Source organism: Mchenga conophoros, linkage group LG7 (assembly GCF_057382185.1).
Source record: "Mchenga conophoros isolate Kocher_MC1m ecotype Shallow Benthic linkage group LG7, M_conophoros_male_GT1.1, whole genome shotgun sequence".
NCBI classification, from domain to species: Eukaryota; Metazoa; Chordata; class Actinopteri; order Cichliformes; family Cichlidae; genus Mchenga; species Mchenga conophoros.
Window position 1 is genome coordinate 35,168,573 of NC_140532.1, and position 24,760 is coordinate 35,193,332.

At 40.4% G+C, this 24,760-nt stretch overlaps 1 protein-coding gene across 4 annotated transcripts in view; it reads left to right on the top strand.

Moving 5' to 3' along the window:
* The window catches only part of whrna (whirlin a), a 199,389-nt gene that overhangs the window by 77,921 nt on the left and 96,708 nt on the right, over positions 1 to 24,760 (top strand). For all 4 annotated transcript variants that reach the window (XR_014893003.1, XM_085279034.1, XM_085279036.1 and 1 more), the window contains exons 2-3: positions 10,505 to 10,723; positions 18,329 to 18,454. Coding sequence is in view for 3 of the 4 variants with exons in the window: in XM_085279034.1 (XP_085135160.1) it covers positions 10,505 to 10,723; positions 18,329 to 18,454 (345 nt within the window). In the remaining variant the exon portion in view is untranslated. The remainder of the gene's footprint in view (positions 1 to 10,504; positions 10,724 to 18,328; positions 18,455 to 24,760) is intronic.

Here is a 24,760-nt window from a genome sequence, read left to right on the forward strand (position 1 = left end):
TTCTGTGTCAAATGTCTCCAATGTTGTAGTGGTTAACATTTTTGCTTAGCAAAGGAAAGACTGCTGGTTGAGTTCCAGCCAGAAACACAAATCCCTTGTGAGGTTTTATCAGAATTTTACATTTGGTGTAAAACTCTGCCAAATCAAGTGTGCAGTGCCACCCCTTGTGGCAACTGAATTGCCAAAAGTAGCTTTATTATTTATTTATTTATTTATTTATTATTCATTTATTCCTCTAGGTCCCAGTGACATAAATCTCTAGACCAGGGACAGCTGGAGACAGTATGGTCAAGTAGGCATTCCTGTTAGACTTATTTGAAGTCCACTGCCTGGAGCACACAGTTGGTGCATTGCAATGTTAAATCTCAGTGGACGAATCCACGTGCTTACAAAAAAGCAGGTGGGCACATGGCTGTCTGCTGCTCGTTTGTTAATTAAATTCATGTCACTCAGACCCAAGCCTACCCTGGTGGACTTGTGGATGCAGAAAGTTTAAACAAGACTCGAAGGAGCAGCCAAAAGCATCATTATCCGATAGCCACAGTAGCCATCTGTTAAGTTATCATTAAGATAGCAGCTAGAGGCAATGCTAATAATAAAACGTTACACGGTGTCTACAAAGTGTTGTGCCTCCCTGAAAGCCCCAGATTGAAGCTGAGACAACTCTATTGGATCAGCAATGTAATATGGTTTCAATTCAGTTAAAGCACAGCATTACCTCAAATAACCTAAAAATATTGCTGTTATTTATTTACTTTTTTTTTTTTTTTTACACTACCTAAGATAATCTTTTGGTAGGTTGTATTGTTCTAATATTGATATATAAATAATAATAATATTACCTCTTAATTTTTGTGATTCTTGGCCCATGTGGTATCAAAAATGTCAAACATTATCAAATATCTTTCTGTGTATAATATCAAGCTTGCAGTTTTCAGTATTGAGACAATCCTACTCCTTCACAGTGGTTTGGTCCACGTTCACTAGTTGGGACATGGGTGGTGTGAGGCATACACTGGTGTGTGAGTGCATGTTTGTGTGACAGATAAAGATGTATGCATACAATAAAAGCACAGTGTGACTGTGTTTGCGCATGTAAATGTGTGGTTCTGAGTAGTCATTAAGACTTTAAAAAGTGCTGTATAAATGTAAGTACATTTACTATTTACCATTCAAGGTGTGACTGATACAATATCTAAGCAGCGAAATGTTATTGTGTGCTAAATAACAGAAAATAACACAGTATCATGTGAGATGAAAACTGAAGGTACTAAAAACATTTTAGTACATAGTCGGACAAGGGATGGGGTATTGAATCTTCACTGTCCATTTGACTGTAGCTCACCACCATAAAAACATATTGTTGTCATAATGCATACTGACTGCACCCAGTGCTATGAAGCTGACACCTTGTGGGCCTACCTGTCAGAGTGACACATGCAAGCTCAACTGATGTGGAAACGAGCTCGTGTGATTCCTGCGTTCGTTCTGTTTCCGCTCAGCGTCGGGGTAACGCACTTCATCAACACTCACACGCTTCGCCTTTCTCCTAAAGGCACAAACGCATGCAGCCGATAGATCGAACTTTGAAAATTGTGCCAACGCTGCACAGCTATGATCCATTGACACCGCTGACAGATCCGCTTTCCTCCCAGGCGCACTCGGATTTCCAACAAGCCATCAAACAAACGCACGTTCTACTTTTGTTGCAGCTCGCTTGTTCTCTGGAGTTCCCCAGGCCTGCTGTAATTGAACACATACACACATTATGAACACACAATGTAGCAGTGCCAGCAAAGAGTAATCAGTCATTTTAATCTCCTAGGCCTTTCTAAGATAATGTGGGTGCAGAATTACACTCCTTGTTGTTTGTTGTCTTTTCATTTTGTGCTCCTGGCACTTACTTACTTCTTTTGTACATTGTTAATAGAGCCAGAAAATCCCAGTTTGGGCAAAACACCTTGCATCAGGTAGTGGAAAGCAAACAGCATCCCCCAGTATCTGTACTGAGAATCTTATTTTTGACCGGCACTGAACATTGGATTTCACATCTCTCCAGTCATCCAGTCTTGGTTATTTCAGCTACAAAAAGCTGAAATAAAAATAAAACATTCTTTCAGTCAATAACTTGGAACTTTTATAATAATAATGGATTGGATTTATATAGCGCTTTTCAAGGCACCCAAAGCGCTTTACAATACCACTATTCATTCACTCTCACATTCACACACTGGTGGAGGCAAGCTACAGTTGTAGCCACAGCTTCCCTGGGGCAGACTGACAGAAGCGAGGCTGCCATATCGCGCCATCGGCCCCTCTGGCCAACACCAGTAGGCAAGTAGGGTAAAGTGTCTTGCCCAAGGACACAACGACCAGGACAGAGAGCCCAGGGATCGAACCGGCGACCTTCCGGTTACAGATGCGATTCCCAACCCCCTGAGCCACGGTCGCCCAGGGCTTTTACTACACACTCTTCTTCCATCTAGATTGTAAGCCACTTTTTTCTTGAACAGCTCAGTCCTCCCTGAGTAATGGAAGTTATTGTTAGCAGCTGGTAACTTGCCAGTTACCACACATCAATATTGTTCTTGCTGTTTGCATTTAAAATTCACTTTGAAATCGTATTCGTCACAAGGAAAGCCTTGCTTGACATGAATTGCAGAATTGCTGAGACCTTATTCGAGCAGTCAGTTTCTTCTAAATTTGGAACCAAATATGGAAATAAAACTATTAATATTGTTACCAAAAGCTCTTGTAAATCAGGAGCAAAACTGAGCCTAGACATCTTTTGTCACAGCAGCAATTTTCTATACAAAAAAGTAAGAGAGGATCCACTTATTTGGCAATTCACTACAGTCTCCAGTCCTTTCTAAAATTGCATTGGACAGCTGTTACATGTATTTTACTCACATTTACTCATATTTTTCTTACGTACGGTCTGTTTGGTCAATGACCTTTCCATGTTGCCAGCATCGAGTGACACAGAAAGTGGCCAGTTTCCATAACAGTGACTCCCCATATGTTGTTATTCATATTCAAGTCCAAGAAACTTTCCTATAGTAAAAATTTAGACAATACTGTTGACAACCCTTTCCTTCCTCCTTAGACTACGATGACCTGGATGACGGAGAACCTTCACAGACCTTTCCTTGAGTTCATTCACTGGTAAATCTGTGTAGAAAACAGTCTGCTTTTATGAAGAAGTCAAACCAAAGTTGGATCAGCTGTCTCAGAGTTTGTTTCTCGTGTACATCAATTGGATCTTTCCCTGCTTCAGCTGCAAGAGGCCTTTCAGTCTTGGAATAGTTCTGACAAATGTTTTGTGACAGCAGTAAATAAAGTGATGAAAGACGTTTTACCTGTGCTTTGTTGAACTTGAACATCTGTGCGTTAGCCGCTTGTTTTGTGTCTCTGTGCGTGACTGTGTACGGGGGTCACACAGTCATGATAATTTCTCAAGCATGTGAAGTCACTTGGTAAAATGAGCTTTGACTGGCTTAATCTCTTAGAGCCAAATCATCAGCCAGCACAAAAAAATAAATAAATGTAACAGAAGACTAAAGGATTATATTACTTCGCCTTATCTGAACCATAGACTGTATATAAAAGTACTTCTGGGTCTGCATTCTTTTTAATGGGTACCAAGTGCTGACCTCTGTGTTTGCAGGGATAGAGTTAGTGACAGGCATGCTTTAAGATGCACGACATAGCTACCGTACCTTTTGATAGCAAGTGACATGTGGAAAATGTCAGATGCACTTTTGACATTTATTTAACAAAAACACACAAAAATCAAGGCAACTGCCAAAATGCTAAAAAAAACAAAAGAAAAACAAAACCCTATTTGACCAGCAGGTGACATCACATGTATAACTGTTTACCTAATTCAGGGTCGTGGCCAAGCTGGGCCTACTTCAGCAGCCACTGGGTCAGAGGATAGATGGTACATAAGTCTATAGATATTAACCTATTTTGTCCTCCTAACTTCTTTTCTAACAAAACAGGCCCATTTAAATGAATAACGTTTCTTCTTCTTGCTGTCAGATATCATTAGCTCATATTAGTCTCCTTGTCAGCTTGCACACATTACTCTCACTCTTTTTCTCTCTGTCTCTATAATTTTGCACCTCATGAGAAACTGTCTAGAATATAGCTAATGCTGCTAATGATTTAATCCCATCCAAATATTGTAACAGAGCTTTAATAAAGGCTTATAGCAATTATTATAAAGTTCAGATAATATAACTCTTAAGTCTTAACTAATAGTTGTGGAACCGAAGTATATCCAGTCTTCACTACACCCACGTTTATTGTGTGGTTTAACACTGCGTGGGTCTATATTGTAAAACTGCTGCTGCACCACAAATGGGCAGAGGTAAAGGTGATGTTGCTCCAACCTCATAACGATCATTTTTTATTTAAATGTATTTAAAGATTTTACCGTTATAAATCTAATTGAGGAACTAGTATTTACATAACTTGTAGTTATGGCATATAAGAGGCATAGAACATAATCAAAGGATTTGTGTTTAGTGTGTTTTTGAAGCTTTAGCTATCCCAGTTGAAAATTATTTACAATACCATAGGGACCATTTAATAGCCACGATATAACCAGGCTTTATAGTTTGACTCCTCAGACTTCCTAAGTAATTTCTTAGTCAGTAATTTTCCTGCCACAAACCTCCTGCAGTATAGAACCGTGCATTTCTAAGAGATGGAAGTGGTTGGTCTCTGCAGCCGGGCTTTGTGCAGTAAGCTTCTGCGTATGAAATGGATTGCCTGGACTCCCGTGAGAGTATGGCATTGTATGAAAGCGGTTCACCTGCCGCTGCCGTTTTGATTATCCCCTACTATATATTCCATTATTGTCCTAATGGTTTTTGTTCTGCTTCGGAAGCAGTGGTGAGCTTCATCAGCCCGGTGTCACTATCAGCACTTTCATCCAGGGATGAGGCATTAGGACCAGTGTACCCCAGCTGCTTTGTTGATTACTGCTGCTTCTTATTCACAGGACGAGAGACCCTGTTAAACCTGCTGCCCTCCCACCGCTACCTCCATTACCCTCCATCTTCCCGTTTTCTCCTTGTGTGTCATGTTACCCTAACGCCCTGCTCTCCCTCTTCTCATTGCGTCTAAACACTGCTCATTTGCCTTCCCCCTCTATTTCCTCTAAATTCAGTCAAGATTCTCAGACCAGCACACACAATGATAGCACCTGCGTGGAGCTATAAATCAAAGAGAGGCTGTGTGCATGCTGGTTGGAAAAGGAAACCAGTCTACCCCTGGACCAAGCAATCACTGCAAAAAAAGCCACAAAAGTGTGTCACAGTTAGAGCAAAAAGTTTTTAAAGCCTTTGGAATCAGGATCTTCATCTAAGTCAGCTATTGTAAAACAAAATCTGACTAAATTAACAAACAACAAGCAGTTTAATCATCACTTACAGGCTGGATAGATAAGTAAACACTTGATTTTTGTATCTTGTAGGTTGTTGGTGCTAAAGGAGAATCTACAGGGGGCCAGATGTTTCATAGCTGCTTACATATGAGACTGACGCAGCAAACCAATGCAAAAAAGCCCTAAACTGTATTCATACCACCACCATGCTTTATGGCTCATTCACACTAAAGTATATAATAGGATAGCAGACTCCTTACAACTACGAAAAGTAGCATCAGTTGGTGGTAATTTTGCTATTACAAGTAGTCGTGATGATCAACTGCCTTGATCAGATGTGAAGTGTGCAATACCTGCTGTTTAATTTATAATTGCCAAGATTGCAGATACATTGCAATTAGTCTGAGTCCGTCTATGCATCTTGTTTCAACTTGTTGCCAACTTTCTGGTTATGTTCCTAACAACAAGCAAGGCTACTGAGCGTCACTTTGCAGTTAAGTTGCCATCCTGAAGCAAGTATTTCTTTGTTTGTGGAGGAATTTCTATTTCTAATCTACAAGGTTTGAGGTAAACTTTAAATCTGAGTAGTTAATGTGAATTGCTTTTTAACATGTGTGTGCTTAGATGGTAATAGAACTGCAATGGATTGCAGCAGACTCCCAATTTTCACTGATTTCTTACAGTTAATTGCCATAATATTACAAACAGATGGTGTTTAATCGACTCAAACTGATAGCAGACATTTCTATTTTTATCACTGTCTTAATGGGCTAAAGTCGATTTAAAGACTGCAGCTGACTGCGAGTGGTTGGAGATATGGTTCGCATCTTTAAAGCAACCATTTCAAAACAACAAGATCGCAAGTTCATTGCATACAGTCACAATAATTTTGATCATGCCAGTATCTAACTGCTATTTGCCCTAGTGTGGCTGTAATATTTCAGTATGCATAAGGTTTTGGTGTGGGCACACAGTACTAAGGCTACATAGGCTTTTGTATTGTTGCCAGAACTTTAACTGTATCTCTAATTTTCTTGTTACCTTCATGTGCATTTTTTCCTATTTCAGGATTGCACATTCTGCTCTTGGTGCAATCCTTGGAAGATGCCCAATCCTAAGAGAGTGTGCCGAATTTCCATTTGTGTTATTGCAAAGTACTAAATAGCCAGATCTTAAGAAATGTTATACTATCATTTTCCAGCACAATGCATCTATGTAAAGCTGTTTGTAAGGTCACATTCATCAACCAACTGTCAATAACAAGACTTTGTCTGCACATCTAATACTTGCAGTCCCATCTTCTTAAGTGAAACATCTGACTCCAACTTTATTTGACTGATTATCACAGTTTCACACACTTCAACTATCTCTGTGTGCGATTATTCAACGTGTTAATGACGACCTGAAAAGTACAGCTGTTGTCGTGTTGTAATGTTAGTCAAAGGTTGTTTAAGATAAGATAAGATAAGATAACCTTTATTAGTCCCACACGTGGGAAATTTGTTTTGTCACAGCAGGAAGTGGACAGTGCAAAAGTTATGACGCAAAAATTAGAATACAATAAGAATAAATACAGTACACAGCTGTACAGAATAGAATAAAATATACTATATACAGTAGAATAAAATAGAATAAAAATATACAATAAGATAAAAATAGAATACGAATGCTATATACAACTGAGTAAAAATACAACGATGCCAGAAAGGATTATTGCACTTAGTGTTATTGCACATGTGTGGATGTGTGTGTTTGTTCAGTTAAAGTCTTTGTTGTGGAGTCTGACAGCAGTGGGGAGGAAAGACCTGCGAAATCTCTCCGTCCCACACCGTGGGTGCCGCAGTCTCCCACTGAAGGAGCTGCTCAGTGCTGTCACAGTCTGCTGCATGGGGTGGGAGACGTTGTCCAACAGGGATGACAGCTTAGCCGCCATTCTCCTGTCACTCACCACCTCCACTGGGTCCAGAGGGCATCCTAGAACAGAGCTGGCCCTTCGGATCACCCTGTTCAGTCTCTTCCTGTCCCCAGCAGAGATGCTGCCGCCCCAGCAGACCACACCATAAAAGATAGCAGAAGCCACCACAGAGTCATAGAAGGTCTTCAGGAGTGGGCCCTCCACCCCAAACGACCTGAGTCTCCACAGCAGGTACAGCCTGCTCTGCCCTTTCCTGTAGAGGGCGTCTGAGTTATGAGTCCAGTCCAGTCTGTTGTTCAGATGAACACCAAGGTACCTGTAGCTGTCCACAGCCTCAATGTCCATACCCTGGATGTTCAGTGGTTGCAGTGGAGAATGCTTGTGCCTGCGGAAGTCTACCACCAGCTCCTTGGTTTTACTGGCGTTGATCTGGAGGTAGTTCAGCTGGCACCAGTCCACAAAGTCTTGAGTCAGTCCTCTGTACTCCTTGTCGTCCCCATCAGTGATGAGGCCGACTATTGCAGAGTCATCAGAGAACTTCTGCAGGAAGCACTGGGTGGAATTGTGGGAGAAGTCTGCAGTGTAGATGGTGAAGAGGAACGGAGCCAGAACCGTTCCCTGTGGGGCCCCCGTACTGCAGACGACCCTGTCCGACACACAGCCCTGAGTCCTCACATACTGTGGTCGGTCGGTGAGGTAGTCCAAAATCCAGGTAGTGAGGTGATGGTCCACTCCAGAGTTCTCCAGCTTGTCCTTCAGAACCGAGGGAAGAATAGTGTTGAAGGCACTGGAGAAATCAAAGAACATGATTCTCACAGTGCTTCCAGCGGTCTCCAGGTGAGCGAGGGAACGATGTAGGAGGTGAATGACGGCATCATCCGCTCCAATGCCAGGCTGGTAGGCAAACTGAAGTGGGTCCAGTGATGAGCTTGTTAGGCGCCGAAGCTGAGCCAGGACCAACCGCTCCAGGGTCTTCATCAGGTGGGATGTCAGAGCCACCGGCCTGTAGCTGTTGAGGTCCTTGGGGCGTGAAGTCTTTGGCACTGGTACAACACAGGAGGTTTTCCAGAGCTGTGGGACTCTTCCCAACCTCAGGCTCAGGTTGAAGAGGTGCTCCATCACCCCACACAGTTGGTCCGCGCAGGACCTGACGACCCTCGAGCTGATGCCATCTGGACCCGCTGCCTTCTTGCCATTAATCCTCCTCAGTTCCCTCCTAACCTGGGTGGTTGAGAGAGACAGGCTGGAGCCTTGTGTTGAGTGTGTATTGGATGCTGTTGTTGGGGGTGGGGAGGAGTGAGCAGGGTGTGAAGTGTCTGAGGTGTCAGAGGTGGAACAGCAGCAGTGGGGGTTTGTTTGTAATCGTGACTTAGATGAAAGTCAGACCACATTTTATGAGCAATCAGTGCAGAACTCTTCATCTCAAAAACATTTTTTGCAACTATAATTAACCGCTTTAGATTATAGATGGTGCAGCACATTCAAAGCCTGAATTGATTTTTAAAGGTTCTGCAGTGATTTAATCACCATGCAATACAAATTTCTGTCCTCCTCTATAATAACTATAGTTGTAATTATAGCTGTGTCCCAGTTCTAGAGTAATATATAGTGACTCTTACTTATTTCACCATGCTTGTAGGTAATAAAAATTAATTTACTAGTTTTGTGCTGTTAGACTATTAATGGACCCAGCAATGGGAATGCCAATGCTGACTAAACAATGAATGAAGTTTATTTGCTTTTTTCAGTATCAGCCTTCCATCATGATTATGTTTTGATTCCCAGGACCCTCTGGTGATGTCTTCTGGCTCAGACGGATGCAACACATTTCATGTTCTGGTGACAATACGCATTGCTCAAAACAAGGAGATTGTTTTTGACGTTACCACAGTCATAATTGGCGCAGTTAATCACGAAGACATGCAGTTTTCCCTTTCTACTTCATGCAGTTTGTGGTTTTTCTTGGATATTATATGCACACATTTCTTCCTTCTTTGCTCATGTGTTACTCAACTTATCTGCTATGTATGTTTATCTACAGTTCTGCATCGATGCCACCCAGAAAGGGAGCAGGAGGTGAAAGAGGGAGAGAGTGCTCAAAGGCATGGCAATACAATCAGGCATCTTCACTGCTGACAGGGGTTTGTTGCCTCAGAATTGAAGTTATTATCTCTCGGCACAAATCAAAATTGTGAAATTGATTCAGTCGGGTTGTTGTGCTCAAAGAGATGGGCCTCCGCTGCAATCCACAGCACTCTGACAAGTAATGATTTTAGTTGTTGCTCTGAGCATATGTTAATAGGCATTTCAACAGAAGCATTTAGTAGTTCCTTGCGAGAACTGTAGCAAGAAGACAAATGAACAAAGATTGATGGGAGGGGTAGCTTAATTGTAGCTCACTAAAGAAGAGAATGGAGGGACACTGTGTAACAAATTAAATTGGATTCCTGACAAAGAGGAACTTTGGGAAGTCTTTTACCACGCTGTGGTGTGGTCTTTGTTGTGACAGTCTTGGACTCTAGCTCTATAGTGAGCCAGTATTTCACAAATCTTGAGATTGTTGCAGTATCTGTTTTAAAAATCAACAGTGTGTGTTTCGTTAGTATGAAATGAAAGTCGAGAGTCCTTTTGTGTTGGTGGTACACAAGGATTTTTTTGATCATTAAGAGATTCAACCCTATTCAGCTTGATTCCTCCAGACCACGAGGCACATGGGAATACATCGATCTGCAGAGGGATTGCACATATGGCAAGCTATCAGAAGGCAATGAGGCACAGCCAACAGCAATTTTCTGTAGAAATGTGTTAGAAGTGTTGTTGTTTGTGTGGGTGGGTGGTGGTGCTGTTTGGTCATTTGGGGTTTTTGGATATTAGAAAAGCCTTCCAAATATTGGCCATTTCTCTCTGCAATCTTTAATTTTCGACCAAACATTCGTTTCAGCTTGATTTTTTTTGTGTGTGTTGTCTCTCACTTCAATATCTTCTTCTAAGCCCTCACACTGATTTTATAACCATGGATGTTTATGTGTGGGAGTATGTTTTGGCTTTGTCAAATCAAATTAAATTGACTCAAGTGTAGATATGCGAGTATACTTTGCTCCTTCAACTCAAGCACATACTGAAAAGCAAATTTTAATTTTTAATTTTTATTTGGCCTCAATTTATTCTCCTCCGCTCTCTTTTCTTCTCCTCAGGTGCTCAAGGGAAGTAAAAAGCTTTGCCTCTCAGTGCGTTCAGTCGGTCGCATTCCAGGCGGCTATGTCACCAACCACGTTTATACCTGGGTTGACCCTCAGGGCCGAAGCGTGTCTCCTCCTCCTGACCTGCCTGAGCATCGCAGCGCCACTCTGAGAAGAACTGACAGTCAGCGCCGAAGCAACATGCAGCTACTGCAGGAAGGGGATGAGAAGAAGGTAGAGACCTTACATGCAAACCATTAAACTAGAGGACCAAAAATGCCTTTTAAAAAAACATAAAATTAGCTCCTTCCTGTACTTTTAACAGCCTGTATTTGCTATGTTTACTATTACACTACACTATGTGCACTGATTGGAGCAAAGAAGCCTCCAAAACATTTTTAGTTTCAGCATTGGTCAGAAAGAAGCCAACTGTCATTTACTATATCTTTTTATTAGGTTTTGGACAGTACGCGGAAACAACAGCAAGAATCGTTTGCTTTGACAAGCAGTTCACCAACATAACTCCCAATGAGAAACTTTAAATGAAATGGACAGTTAACTGATAACCTGTCAGTGTTCTGCACCTGTCTTGCACACAGACATCCACAGAACTTCTAGAGAGACGCTCTATATTGACCAGTATGTTTTAAGGGGCAGAAGAATGCACCCCCAAAAGATTAATGGTGTATGCTAAGGCTAAATTTTGTGATGCTAAAGTAAGTAACAAAGTCTAAAAGCATTTGATACATAAATCATCAAACGTCTCATAGATTTCACAAAATAAAAATCCTATTCGACTTCCTCCAGTGGCACAGACTAAAAATTTGCCTCTGGAAAAGACGTCACGCTGTGAACAAGGTTTAAGACTGAGATGGGAGTATTCACTTTAGGGAAGGTTTTTCACTGTACTGATACAGATCAACGAGTCCCCATGCAGCACTGCTTTGTTTGGACTCTGATGCCCACTCTATTTAACTCTTACTTGAGTCATTTGAGGCACAACTTGATGTTTTTGATGTTTTTCTCTGAAGTCCCTGTCACTTTCGCTTGACCTCAACAAAAAACAGCAAGACGATTCATACACTTAGAGTACACCGTTTAATAAAGTGACAGTAGGTATTTTTGACATTTGTCTGCAGTATGGAAATGACAATGTCCCCTAGCCCATTTTAGATACTTTATTCTTGTTGTGTTGCTTGACGCAGGCTTTATAAACTCAGATGAACTGGTGACGTTATTATCAAGGCTAGAATGTTTAGAAAGGGAATGTGTAAAGTGAAGTGAAATGTTTGTCATTTATCCTGTCCCCTCACTCTTCCCACTACAGACATGATGCAGGGTAACTCCTGCCTTTATTGCTCCTCTCAGCCTCTGTGACTAAAGCAAAATAATTAATTATAATCCTAAAGGCTGGCAATGCAGCAACACTCAGCACATAACTAATGCAAGCTGAATTATAGTAAACCTTAAGCTCACTCTGATCTTCATAACAGACAGATTGCATTACTGCGGCATAATTGCTATAGTTAACCTGTGGGTTTAACAGTTTGTTCAGGTCCAGAACATATCAGGACATTGTAGCATGAAATGAAGACTCACTGGTAATTAACATTTACACGACCTGCACTGCTTGTCCACTATTTGTATTTAGGAACCTTCCTAAGCAAAACTGACTATTTGATCACATCCCAGAATTGCAGAAAATGTTCGTGCAGAGGCCTTTTTGTGTGGTGTTATAATGCATGTTCTTGTGACTGCATATTTTCTCACAGGGAACTCCAGCTTCTTCTCCAAGTCATACCTGTTCGGTTAACTGGTGAAATTCTAAATTGGCTGTTTGTGAGAATGTGAGGAGAAAAGGTTGTCTATTGCACTGTGTTAGCCTGATGGGGTGGCGACCAGTTCACAGTGTACCCCAGCTCTAATCCAGTGACAGCTAGAAAAGGCTTCATCCTCCATTCATCCTACATATTCATAGAGTTCAATTAACTGACCTTAGAGAACAATAATCATGAGGTTGAACTTTAAGCATTTCATCACCTGACTGGACAAATACAGCCACTGGATAAATATTAGTCCTATCTTGTAATTTCTAATCTTCTTAAAATGAGACAGTTAAAAACAGTTTGAATAAATTTGAAAAGATATGTTTCAGATGCTGAATTTTAATGGGAGTTGGTTTTAAGTTTGGTTGTGTGAGCCGGCTAACTTTAGGCACAGTAAAAGAAGTGTATAACACTGGATGCTAAAATTAAAAACTTAAACGATAAAAATAATTGGACCTCGAGTGCCGTAAAACCTTACGCTCTCATCACCTCATGACCTGCAGGAAAGGAGCTATCAGAGCTGTTTAAAAGATTTATTGCACTAGAACTTTCAATTTTTTAGCACCTAAGAGCTACATATTAATCTTAACTGCTTCAGCTCTATTAATGCAGACTTCAGCTCTGCATTGCAGATGAGCAAATATTAATCCAGTACTAAATAGAGTTTGGCAGTTCATTGAAATTCTAGTTTCTATTTCTGATATTATTAATTTTGAGTCATGCATAGGATGGAATTAGAAATATGTTAGAAAATATGTCTCAATTAAGTTTATTTTCTTTTGGAATTGCTTCATTCAGCTCTCTAGTCTGTGGGTGAGACCATGCTCTGAATTATGCAAGCTAGAGTTCCTTTGATCCACAGCTGTTCTGATAATGACAGAACTGTTCCCCTTTTGGATAATCTGAAACCTACTAATCATTCATTAATTTGAAATGTATGAATTTGTAAGTGAACGGCATCCAAGTCCAATCAGGTGCTTTGTATCAATACCACAACTACTGAAAGTTGCTTTGTAGCATCCGGACAGTACATGTATGGCTTTGCTTTTTATTGGCAAATTTCTTAAAACATCCAATGCTCTCTCAGCTACTTCTTCGGGAAGGTGGAATTTTATTGTCATTCTACTGTAGTACAACTTTTTATTAGCTATATTAAAATGTAGCAAGCCTCCAATCTAACTTGGTTTTCAAAACGCCTCTGGCTTTGGGTGCCGCAGACACTCATATTGATGCTTCAGAAATCAATCACTGTTTGGCCAGCTAAGGCTCAGGTTTAGCTTAGGATCATAACTTCTTGGTAGTAAATAATTCAAACCATGCAGCAATAAATTAATGAATTACTTTGTGTTGTTGGCTGCGGGTTTGTCTGATTTTGGTATTTTCTGCCTGCCATATGATGCCACTTATCACTTGTCACTTGTTACATTAGGCACTTGCACATGCGGTATTCCTCTTGCTCTAAGACGGCTGCGATAGGCTCCACCCCCACCCCCCCACCCCACGACCCTGAAGAAGGATAAGTGAAAGCAAATGGATGGATGAATATCTGGTCAATTAGAATATGATGACAGCAATACATCGTAAAAAAAAGTTGAAATGGGAACAAAAGAGGGCTTAAAAAGTTATTGAATTAAACACAAACAGCTGGAGGAACATTTTGTAACTAGGTTAATTGGCAACAGGTCAATAACATAATTTGATATAAAAAGAGCATTTAAGAGTTTCTCAGAAGTAAACATGGACAAATGTGCATGAATCTGCTAATACCTGTCTACAAATTGTGGAAAAATTTCAGAATGTTACTCAATGTAAAATTTTGAAAAAGTAAAATAAACTTATAAAGAATTAGCAAAACTTTAGGCAACCTGGCACTTAAAATATTTTTAAAATACATTAAAAATGGAAAAGTTTAACACCAGCCAGCTCAGTAACATCACAGAAAATTGATGAATACAGATTTTTCTTTTAACCATGGAAAGAATTCTGTGATCATCAGCTCTTTCCCTGGTCAAGAATCCTTCACAACATCTAGCCAAGGCAACACCAAGAGCATGAATGTATATACAGAGAGTTCACAACAAGATGCAAAACAGTGGTTATAGTCAGAAGCAGAAAGGCCAGATTAGACCAAAAACACATCACAGCTGGCACAGTTCTGTGAAAAACAACAACAACCAAAAACAAATATATTAATATTTTTACAGATGAAACCAAAATTAACTTGTACTTGATGAGGAGAGAAAAGTAAAGCGAGGGGAACAGTTCATGATCTGAAGCAATCTACAACATCTGTCAAATGTAGTGGAGACACTGTTATGTGCATTTATGGCTGCAGTGGAACTGGTGACTTTAGTGTTAATTCTTCCCCCAAATGGAGACATTATGTAATCGGTTCTGTCTGTTTGTTTGTCTGTTTGTTTATCTAGTATCCACAGTTTTCAAAATACAATTTTTCAAAATTTTGTGTTGTGTTAGATACCAATAACTCCATGTGATTTCATTTCAGTGAAACTCACATCGTCACATCAAATGTGAAAATCAGTAAAAACTTCATATTTTACCCACAACTTTTTATGAGTCGTCTTCGAACTTCACAACAAAATTGTAGGCCTTGGGGGACATGAGTAGCTACTTGAGCTAAGCATTTGACCTTGACGTTCATTGTTAGTACCCAAGATCAAAGTTGACCATGAAAAAAATGGAGCATGGAGAGAGTGTCAGAGTTTTAGTATTGCCCTTCCCTTTGGGGGAAGAGTGGCGCTCTCTGATTTATGATAGCAGTAGCAGGATTCTAAAGCGTGCAGGGCTATAACCTCTGCTCAGACTCAGTCACATGCTGCAAAATGATCAGATGATGCTTCGCAGTGCAAGTGGATACTGAAGAAGAAAATTCTGCAAATGTAACTCAAGACTTTCTCAAGCCAAATAAATGGTAAATGGCCTGTATAGCGCTTTACTAGTCCCTAAGGACCCCAAAGCGCTTTACACATCCAGTCATTCACCCATTCACACACACACACTGGTGATGGCAAGCTACATTGTAGCCACAGCCACCCTGGGGCGCACTGACAGAGGCGAGGCTGCCGGACACTGGCGCCACCGGGCCCTCTGACCACCACCAGTAGGCAACGGGTGAAGTGTCTTGCCCAAGGACCCAACGACTGAGACTGTCCGAGCCGGGGCTCGAACCGGCAACCTTCTGATTACAAGGCGAACTCCCAACTCTTGAGCCACGATCGCCCCGTAAATGGGATCTTCTTCAGTGGCCTGGTCAGTCAACTGGTCAGTCAACTGATCTCAGCCCAGTAGTAAACTTAACAAATGAATGGCTGGCATGGCGTTATCAGTGAGAAGTGGTACAGTTTAACTTTTTATACAGTACCTACAAATTCCACTCAATACAGTAAAATAGTATAACTTGCACACATAATTGCATTTGTCTGTCCAAAATAAACAGGTCTCAAGGGCCATTGCTTAGAAACCAGAAACATTAGAACACTGGGACTTCTTTTAGACAGACAGAGCATTAAAGTGATGCTGGGGAATATAGTGTGCACCAATAGTTGCTATATTGTGCCAGAAAAAGCAGAATGAATCTGGTAATTAAAACTATGCTCCATGTCCTGCATAAATGTCACAGAAAACATGAATGCCTGCATATTCCTAGAAGTGAGCAAAGGTGGCTCGCTTATCGCCGATAGGCAGATAGCTGTTATTAAAAAGGAGGACCACAGTGCAATATGCTCTGAATGAAAGTAAAACCTCTGCGTCAGATGTCAAGTCTTTGCCAAGGGGTATATCACTTGGATGAAAGTGACATTGTTTAATACAGATATTAGCATATGTGCCATCTTGTAGCCACCAGTGTGCAACTGATCCCTCGTTTCAAATCTGGCAAGAGACAGCTGCACTCTGATCAAACCAAGTAATCAAGAGCCTCATTGTGATGGAGAAAAGTACAATTTATAGTCTGGCATAGCTAAGCAATACTGAGCCTCCCCACGTGGACAGAGTAAAATTTGATGTTGTTTCTTTGCTTTCCAAATGTAGATATTCTACAAATGCTAGGTTCATCCAAGTAGCCCCAATGGCAATTATAGAGAAACCAGAGTATTTTGAAGTTTAAGCTGGGTAAGCTTGACCAACTGTTAATTAAAAAGCATGGCTTAGTGCTCTGGTATAAAGTAGTAGAAAGGGGGGGGGGGGGGGGGGGATGGAGCAAACAATGGGCCTAGGATGTTTTTTTTTTTTTCCTAATATCTTTTTATTGTTGTTTTGGGGTAGAATCACATTTGAAAATCATTAGCATGTAATGTTGTGTGTCATAAAATAAGAGATGCCTTTGACATTAGAAGATTACTTAATTAAGTGAGCTAGAGGCTCAAGGGCCAATGCAAATAGCTGTGGAGTTGAAGGAAAGTCTTGATGAGATGACCCAGAGGCACTAAACAATGCCCTGCTAGAATTCCTGACAGTTTACAATAAAGTGGTTTAACAGTCGAATGAACCCATCATTACACTTGCACACACTGCAAATAGGACCACCTAAGTCTTTCAAACTCTTCTGCTAACCAAGTCATTTGGCAGCAGCTGGGTGGTTAATATCTACAGCTGCAGTACTATATATAACCTGGGGTAAAAGTGCCATGCCTGTTTTAAAGGGGAACTATTATGCTCATTTCCAGGTCCATAATTTTACTCAAGGACTCGAGGATAATCTCTATTTATCTTAAAATGCCTGAGGTTACATGATATATTAAGCATACCCCCTTCAGTTACATCATACTGTTTAAAAAAAAAAAATAGGGAAAATATCTCAAATAAACATTTACAACAGTCTGAAGTTTGGGATTTTTTGATTGCTTGTACACACACTGACCTCAGTATTTAAAACTTTGGTTAAGATAAGCATGTACTGTGACAGTATACATGACAAACAAGGAAACACATAAATACTGTCTTCTAATGTTTCTAGTTTTGAAAGTATAAGAAAACAGACACATTTACATTTATTACATTTATACTTCTTTATAACATAGCATCTCCTCTCTGCATGTGTGAGGCAAAATCAGATTTGACTTCCTTGCTTTCCTAACTTTGTAGAATAAAATCTGACAATAGTATCCAAGAATATAAACAAACTGAATTGTATTTATTGGTTAAAAAAATATGCCAACAAGTTTTTACCTTATTGACCTTATTTATTTGAATTGGTTTAAATTCACGTCAGTGTTTTAGTTAGTTGGTTTAGTCGGATTCATTGACCTGCTCTTTTCTCGTAGTGTACTACTGTGTTGCCAAGCCAGTGGCATCTGAGTGATGCACACAAGGTGCCCTTAAGCACAATTATTTTAGTGCGCAAGGATAACATTGGTAATGGCCATATTTTATCAGAGACCACATTTTTTTTCATTAGGCCACAAACCGAATAGACGCTGTGGTTCTAGTGGAATATCTTTTGAAAACAAGTTTAAGGGAAGCACCGGATTAGTCATGCACAGTACATCGTCTACAAATCACTCACTCCCTGCAGAAGCACTTTAATTGGGTGGTGTAGCAGAGATATCTTGTAGTCCCCCAACAATTCCTGTGGTGGTTTATTTGAATTCAAACTGTGTCCGATATTGTCCATGCTGCTTATCAGAGGAAATGACACGGATGAGCCTTGTGAACCAACTGATTGACCAATTCAGAGAGCCGTTCCTCTAATCAAAACAGATTCTGACTCCCCCATTAATGGTGCTGACTCACCGCATCTAAGTAGTTCCTGAAATTCTTCATCTCCTTGCTCTCAAATGCCATCTCAGAGCAGGGCTGTCATTTGCTCCATGGATTGTGTTTCACAACTTCATTTCAATGTGAGCAGCCCGACACCATGAGCAAATCTGGCAGCCCGTCAAGGAAAACAATCGAGACTGCAGTGTCATTTAAAATGTTGATATTTATATTATACTTCAGATATTTATACCCTTATTCATCCTGTTTTATTGGTTTCTCTCTTTGTGTTAAATAGGTCAACCTGGTTTTAGATGATGGCCGGTCTCTGGGTCTGATGATCCGAGGGGGAGCGGAATACGCTTTGGGTATTTACATCACTGGAGTGGACCAAGGGTCAGCAGCAGAGTGTGGAGGACTGAAGGTATTGCTTCAATTTCATTTTTCTCTCACTACATTGTTTTACATTGTTTATCTAACTTATGTCTTGCGGCATAGCTACTTATACTTTGGAATTCACATGAGAAGATTAGCTAGCTATTTGAAATCATTTTAGTATGCTCCTCCCCCACACGGTTTTCATGCCAAAAACACTTGCTGTATGCCAAAAGTCTCATTATATTGCTTTACAGTGCATCTCACTGTATTGATTTTGCGATATGAGGAAATAGCTTCTTTATATGGTCTGTTCGAGATTGTTCATTACAAATGCAAAAGTACCTGCAGGCTACATCTGCAGCTTCCTCTGCTGAGCTCAGGCTCTGCTCGGTTTGCCATCAGATAAACCACTGGGTTAAAAAATATATATGCATAATGCTTTTCTTTTAACAGCTGTATTACATTATTGTGGCTTGTTTCTGGATGCCATTAGGTGTTCCTAATTTAAACGATCAGAAACATCGTTTGGAAAGCCTTGACCTGACAATGTCGATCCTTTAAGGATCCAAAAAAAAAAACTTTAACATGGGATTGATCCTCTGCAGTATTTTTTTTCTTTTGATGAACAAATAAATGCTGCTGTCAAAGTTAGCTTCTTTCAACTTAGTGATACTTGTGAAGGTGAAACCGTTTCTCTGCTTCAGAGACTTTCTAAAAGGTTATTCATGCCTTCATTTCATCTCGGCGTGACTTCTGCAATAGTCTCTATTCAGGTGTCAGTCAGTTGTTTCTTGCTCGACTGCAGCTCGTCTAAAAGGCTGCTGTGGGACTCTGACCTGGTATTCGCAAACAACACTGCATTTCACCCATGTTAGATTTTAAGATTTTATTGTTCGTTTTTAAGTCATTACATGGGTTGGCACCTACCTCGCTGATCTTTAAACGTTACTCACTGTTATCTGCTGAGCAGGTAATCCTTGATGTCCTATTGTACAGATTTAAATATAAAGGATATCGTCTCTTTTACAGTAGTTGCTGCAAAATCTTCAGACTGTTATAAAACTAATTTTTACAACTTGTCTTTTAAACCAGACAGAGCTCTGATTATTTTTTTCATAACTATAACTTGAATGTGTTGTATTGTTTTATTATTACTCTTTTAGCATTGATCTCTTGTTTTCAAATGCACTGACCTGACTCGAATTTCAAAATATTATTGTAAACAATATTATTATTGCATCAGGATAGGAGGCATGCCAGATAAATGCACATAACCATCTAAGGCTGAAAAGGCCAGCTCAAGTCATTCTTGTTCCTGTGTTTGTCTGCTGCTGATACACCAGGAGGAATGAGAGAGAAAGTAATCAAACTCGCACTGTAACTTACATGTCACGGGCAGACAGCATGTTGTTAGTGGTGCTGAGGCGCAAGAAGCCCGGCAGCATCTCAACAGACCCGAGTGACTTGTACATGCTGTTTAATGTGTTTCGGCTGAGTAGCTTATTTGCTGTCGAGCGTTGAAAACTGACATTAGCAGGAGGAACCTGCCATGAAGACACAAATATAGAAAATATATTTTCCCTTTTGGTTTCATTTTTTTTCTTTTTTTTTTCTCCCAAAATTTGAAGAGGGCAAGTGATTTGGAGAGCAGATGTGTGCCTCAGTCGATCTTTGTAGTTGATGACTACAAATGGAATTGCAAACTGATGTTATCAAAATCTAATGATTTTTTCATTGTATGTCAGTTCTGAATATTCTAAGCTGTCATCACTTATTTTTCACAGTATTAATGGGCTGATGCCAGTTATGCTCCAACAGCAAGCTAACATGCAGACACACACACACACACACACCAACTGCCAGCATAGCACCGCCTCCTCTTGTTCTCTCACAGTGCTGTGTTCTTGTCATTCGTCTTAGTTGCCTTGTTATATTTATCTACTGAGTACCTACAAATTACAATGATGTGGACTCAGTTTTTCCCTGTGACATTAAATACTGATATTTTTAAGTTTTTAGAAATTCTAGTACGTACATATACGTACATATATGCATGACATCAATTGTACAATATAAGGAGGAGCACATGAGTAGCAGTTAAACTGTAAATATTGGTGGATCGATCCATACTCCAGTCCATATGCTGAAGTATCCTTGGGCAAGATGCTAAACCCCATGTTGCTGTGTGTGATTGGGTGAATGACACTTACAGTAGAAACGCTTTGATTCCTCAAATGAGTCAAAAGGCACTATATGAGTATCAGTCCCATTTACCATTTAACGTCCAGCAGTGTCTTGTAATGTTACTTTGTTGGTCAGTAACAAAACTAAGTTGTTTTACTTGAAACCAAAGTGAGTCATTGCTTTTTATGTGCATTTGCACCCAGGAGCAGAGTAAAGGGTTGGCTTAAAGGAGTTGGCTAAGGTTTGGCTAAACTAAAGTGTAGCCATCCTTTTAACCACCCCACAAACATATCATGAAGACTTAATGTGAGTCATATATTCACAGAACTGGATTTATTAATGACTGGAGACAATTATTTAATTTTTCTAAAATACCTTTTCCAAAAACATTTCTCGATATGTCACCTGGATACATTTTCACAGCACAGTCTTGATTTACATTGTAAATGAGCAATTAAAGTCATTAATAGAACTGGCTTCAATCCACCATCTAACTTACTCTTAAATTAAACACACTTAAATTTATTGACCTGGCCGAGCTTAAAACAGTCCAAATTATGTACGGAGCAAGATAAATATTCAGTTTTTTCAAGTCTGACAAAAAAAAACATGCACTGAGAGGAAATTATGTGTTTAAGGGTTAATAGTAAATATTACAGCATTACAGTCAAGGGAGTAACACTGAATATCAGGGTGATTTTACTTTTCAGTTCTGTCGAGTTCTTACTCTGCTCATCTGAATATTGCTGTTTTTCGTTATCATTAACATTATTGTTATATGTACATATTAGGGGTGCAACGATACACAAAATTCACGGTTCGGTTCGGTTCGATACTTTGGTGTCACGGTTTGATATTTTTTCGATACAAAAAAAATGTTCATGCCTTTTTAATTTTTCATTTATTAAAATTATAAATTTATATTTTAACTCAAAAGTACAGTTTTTAAATTTAACCCTAACCCTTGTGCGTGTTTTTTATTTTGACAGCGAATGCGCACCTGCGGACCACTTATGTGCAGCCCTGGTTATATAGTTCGTCATATTGCAGCCACAGAAATTCTTTTGTCCATGAAACCATAAAGCTGCACTTTCTTTTTGCCTTATAGTCTGATTTGTCATAACTTCTCCGTTTTGTGGTAAGCTTTTCTTTGGCTGTCACTTCTTCACCCTGACCTGTCTTATTTGGCTCAGCAGAACTGAAATATAAATCCTGCTGCTTTTACACACGCACTCACATAAGCTCAGCGATTCTCTGCGCGATCAACCTCTCACATGTTTAAGCTTGCTGTGGGAGATTTCACTTGTCATGTTTGCATAGTAAGCTAACGATTAAAAAGACGATGTCAGAGGAATTGGTGCGCAAATTATCATCACTCACAGATCAGTGCTGTCGCTCTCTATACACAGTTCGCACGATTGCAAAGTGAAAGCAAAAAAACAAGCGCAAATTCAAACGCGATTTCAATATGTCACATATTGACAGTGGCTCACAGATGCCAATGACATAATTACCCAGCTACATTTCTGAAAGAATGCAAAAGCATTGACATATATTTTTCCTTCCTACAATAGCCCGACGGGCAGGGCAGAGATAGATTTTGGTAGCCCGACTGAAAAAAATCGCTAGCTCCAGGACGTCGGGCTAGCGATATTGCAAGCCCTGTATCTGATTGAGGAATCACTCATCTTTGGAAAAGAGAGTTTATTACAGAGAAATGTCTCTTTCCAAAATAAAAGCTATACTATCCGCTTCTTCTGGGCTATATTCTCAGCAGCATAAGGAGAATCATGTGCTAACAGCTGTCTAAATGACTCGGCTAAAGTTAGTAGCATGCTTGTTGTTTTGGTCTTTGCACTAGGATGATGTCGGTGTAAATGTGCAGTCATATTCGTTGTGTTCCCACTAGTGCTTTCAGGTTAATCTCGTTGAAATGACCTTAACGCCACAACACGGCAAATCTCCGTTAACGAGCTACCGCCGATCGCCCCGTGTGTGGGGCTAGACAGCCAACACGTTAACGAGCTAACTGCGCTAACACACTAGCTCCCACCCATGTAATTGAGCATTGCATGGCACATCCAACATACTGTTTTACTTTAGTCCATGACTTGCTTACCTTCAGGGTCATACGTCACATGAAAACCAAAATAATTCCAAACGCCAGATCTGAATGAGGGTGGGGGAGGTCCATGTGTCTTGCTAGCTTGCCCTGCGCTCTTCCTTCTGACTATGCTGTCTGTGTTGAGCGCTCAGTGGATCTGCGCTCGACAGTGCAGCCTAGGCGGAGTAGTCGAACGCAGATTCACTGAGCGCTCAACACAGACAGCATCGTCGGAAGGAAAGTTGATAAAATAAATTACAAATGTTGTATTGTTCGATACATATCCGTACCGAACCGAAAGCACTGTATCGAACGGTTCAATATCGATACGAATATCGTTGCACCCCTAGTACATATAGGTAATGAGGAAGCCTGTGTAAAGTCTGTCTGTCTGCCATTCTCTGATTATCAGCAATTTTAAAAAAAATAACATAAGCAATAGTTCCAGATTTGTAATTGCACAAAAAAAGTATATTATGAGTCCGAAAGCCACTTCGACCTTGCAGTCAAAAACTGAGTATTTTCTCTACAGCAATTTGCTCTGCAGAAGCAAAATAGCGAAGCTGTGCCATCGTCTAAGGCCAGCCCTGTAAAAATCACGCCATTGGACCACTTTGTGGAGCTGCTGTGCGCAGCCAGCAGAAGCATCTGAAATTAGAGCTCTTCCCAGGTGACAGACACATATCAACCAGGCACAGTTGGAAATTTACACGATGATGTTATTTTTGTCCTTTCCACTAACAAAATTCAAAATAATACAAATGCCTCCAGCACATAAAGGTTATCCTTTCTGCTGTCTCTCTAGCTAAGCAACACATGTGCACTCAAAAATTATGCAACAGCCCTTAAAAGAGGAAAAGAAACAGAAACAAATATTGCTGTGGATCCCTTTGTTTACCTGAACTGCTAAACTAATGCATTACAACCAACACTTCACTATAAAAAAGCTTTGTGGTCAAGTGAAGCCAGTATAGATGTGCTTTAGGTTTCAAGTCTTATTTTGTACATTATAGTCTCCCTTATAGTGAAAAGAAATATGATGCATCATGGTTTTCTCAGCACGGTGGTTAGCACTGTTGCCTCACAGCAAGAAGGTCCTGAGTGCAGGGTCTTTCTGTGTGGAGTTTCTCCCCGTGTTTGCGTGGGTTCTCCCTGGGTACTCCGGCTTCCTCCCACAGTCCAAAGACATGCACTTTGTGGGGATAGGTTAATTGACCATTGACTGCATTCACTATAGGTGTGAATGCGGGGTAAATGGACTTTTACCATACATGGACTTCTCCAATGGACTCAGTTGGAAACTCTAAATTGCCCATAGGTGTGAATGCGGGAGTGAATGTGAATGCGAATAGTTGTCTGTCCCTGTGTGTTAGACCTGCGACAGACTGGCGACCTGTCCAGGGTGTGCCCCGCCTCTCGCCCTATGACAGCTGGGATTGGCTCCAGCACCCCCCGCGACCCTGAAAAGGATAAGCGGAAGCGAATGGATGGATGGTTTTCTTTATGGACTGGAGCAAACTAGTGACTGAGTCTTTCATGCAAGTGTTCTGTGGATTCTCATTGGGATCTGCCTCTCTCTACAAACTTGTCACATTAAGCATTAAAAAAAAAGAAAGAACAAGTTTAGATCAACAGTTTAATGAACAACCTCCTGAAAAACTACCAAACACTTAAACGTTCAGGAAACACTATCCTGTTGGTCACTAGTTAACAATAACTACTTGGTCATGATCAGAGTGAGTGTAACTCAGCACCACCATGAAGTGATAGCTAATTTAGCAGAAAATCATTTGTGCCACATGCTAGTCCTACAACGAGGTCAGATCAGAGGGTCAGACATAAAACAGGTGGTGGGTATTTAATGGTGTACATTAAAACTGCCAAGCAGCCATGTGGGGCCATGGTGCATCAGCACAGCGATCTTTCTAACCAATGGGCCAGCACATATTCTTAGAAGAATCGGATTTGCCTTTCACATCTGCTGTTTCTGTCGTCTCAAACAGGAAATCTCTGACCAGTTATGACATTTCCTTTGAGAGATGTTTCAGTGAATCTGCAAACAAC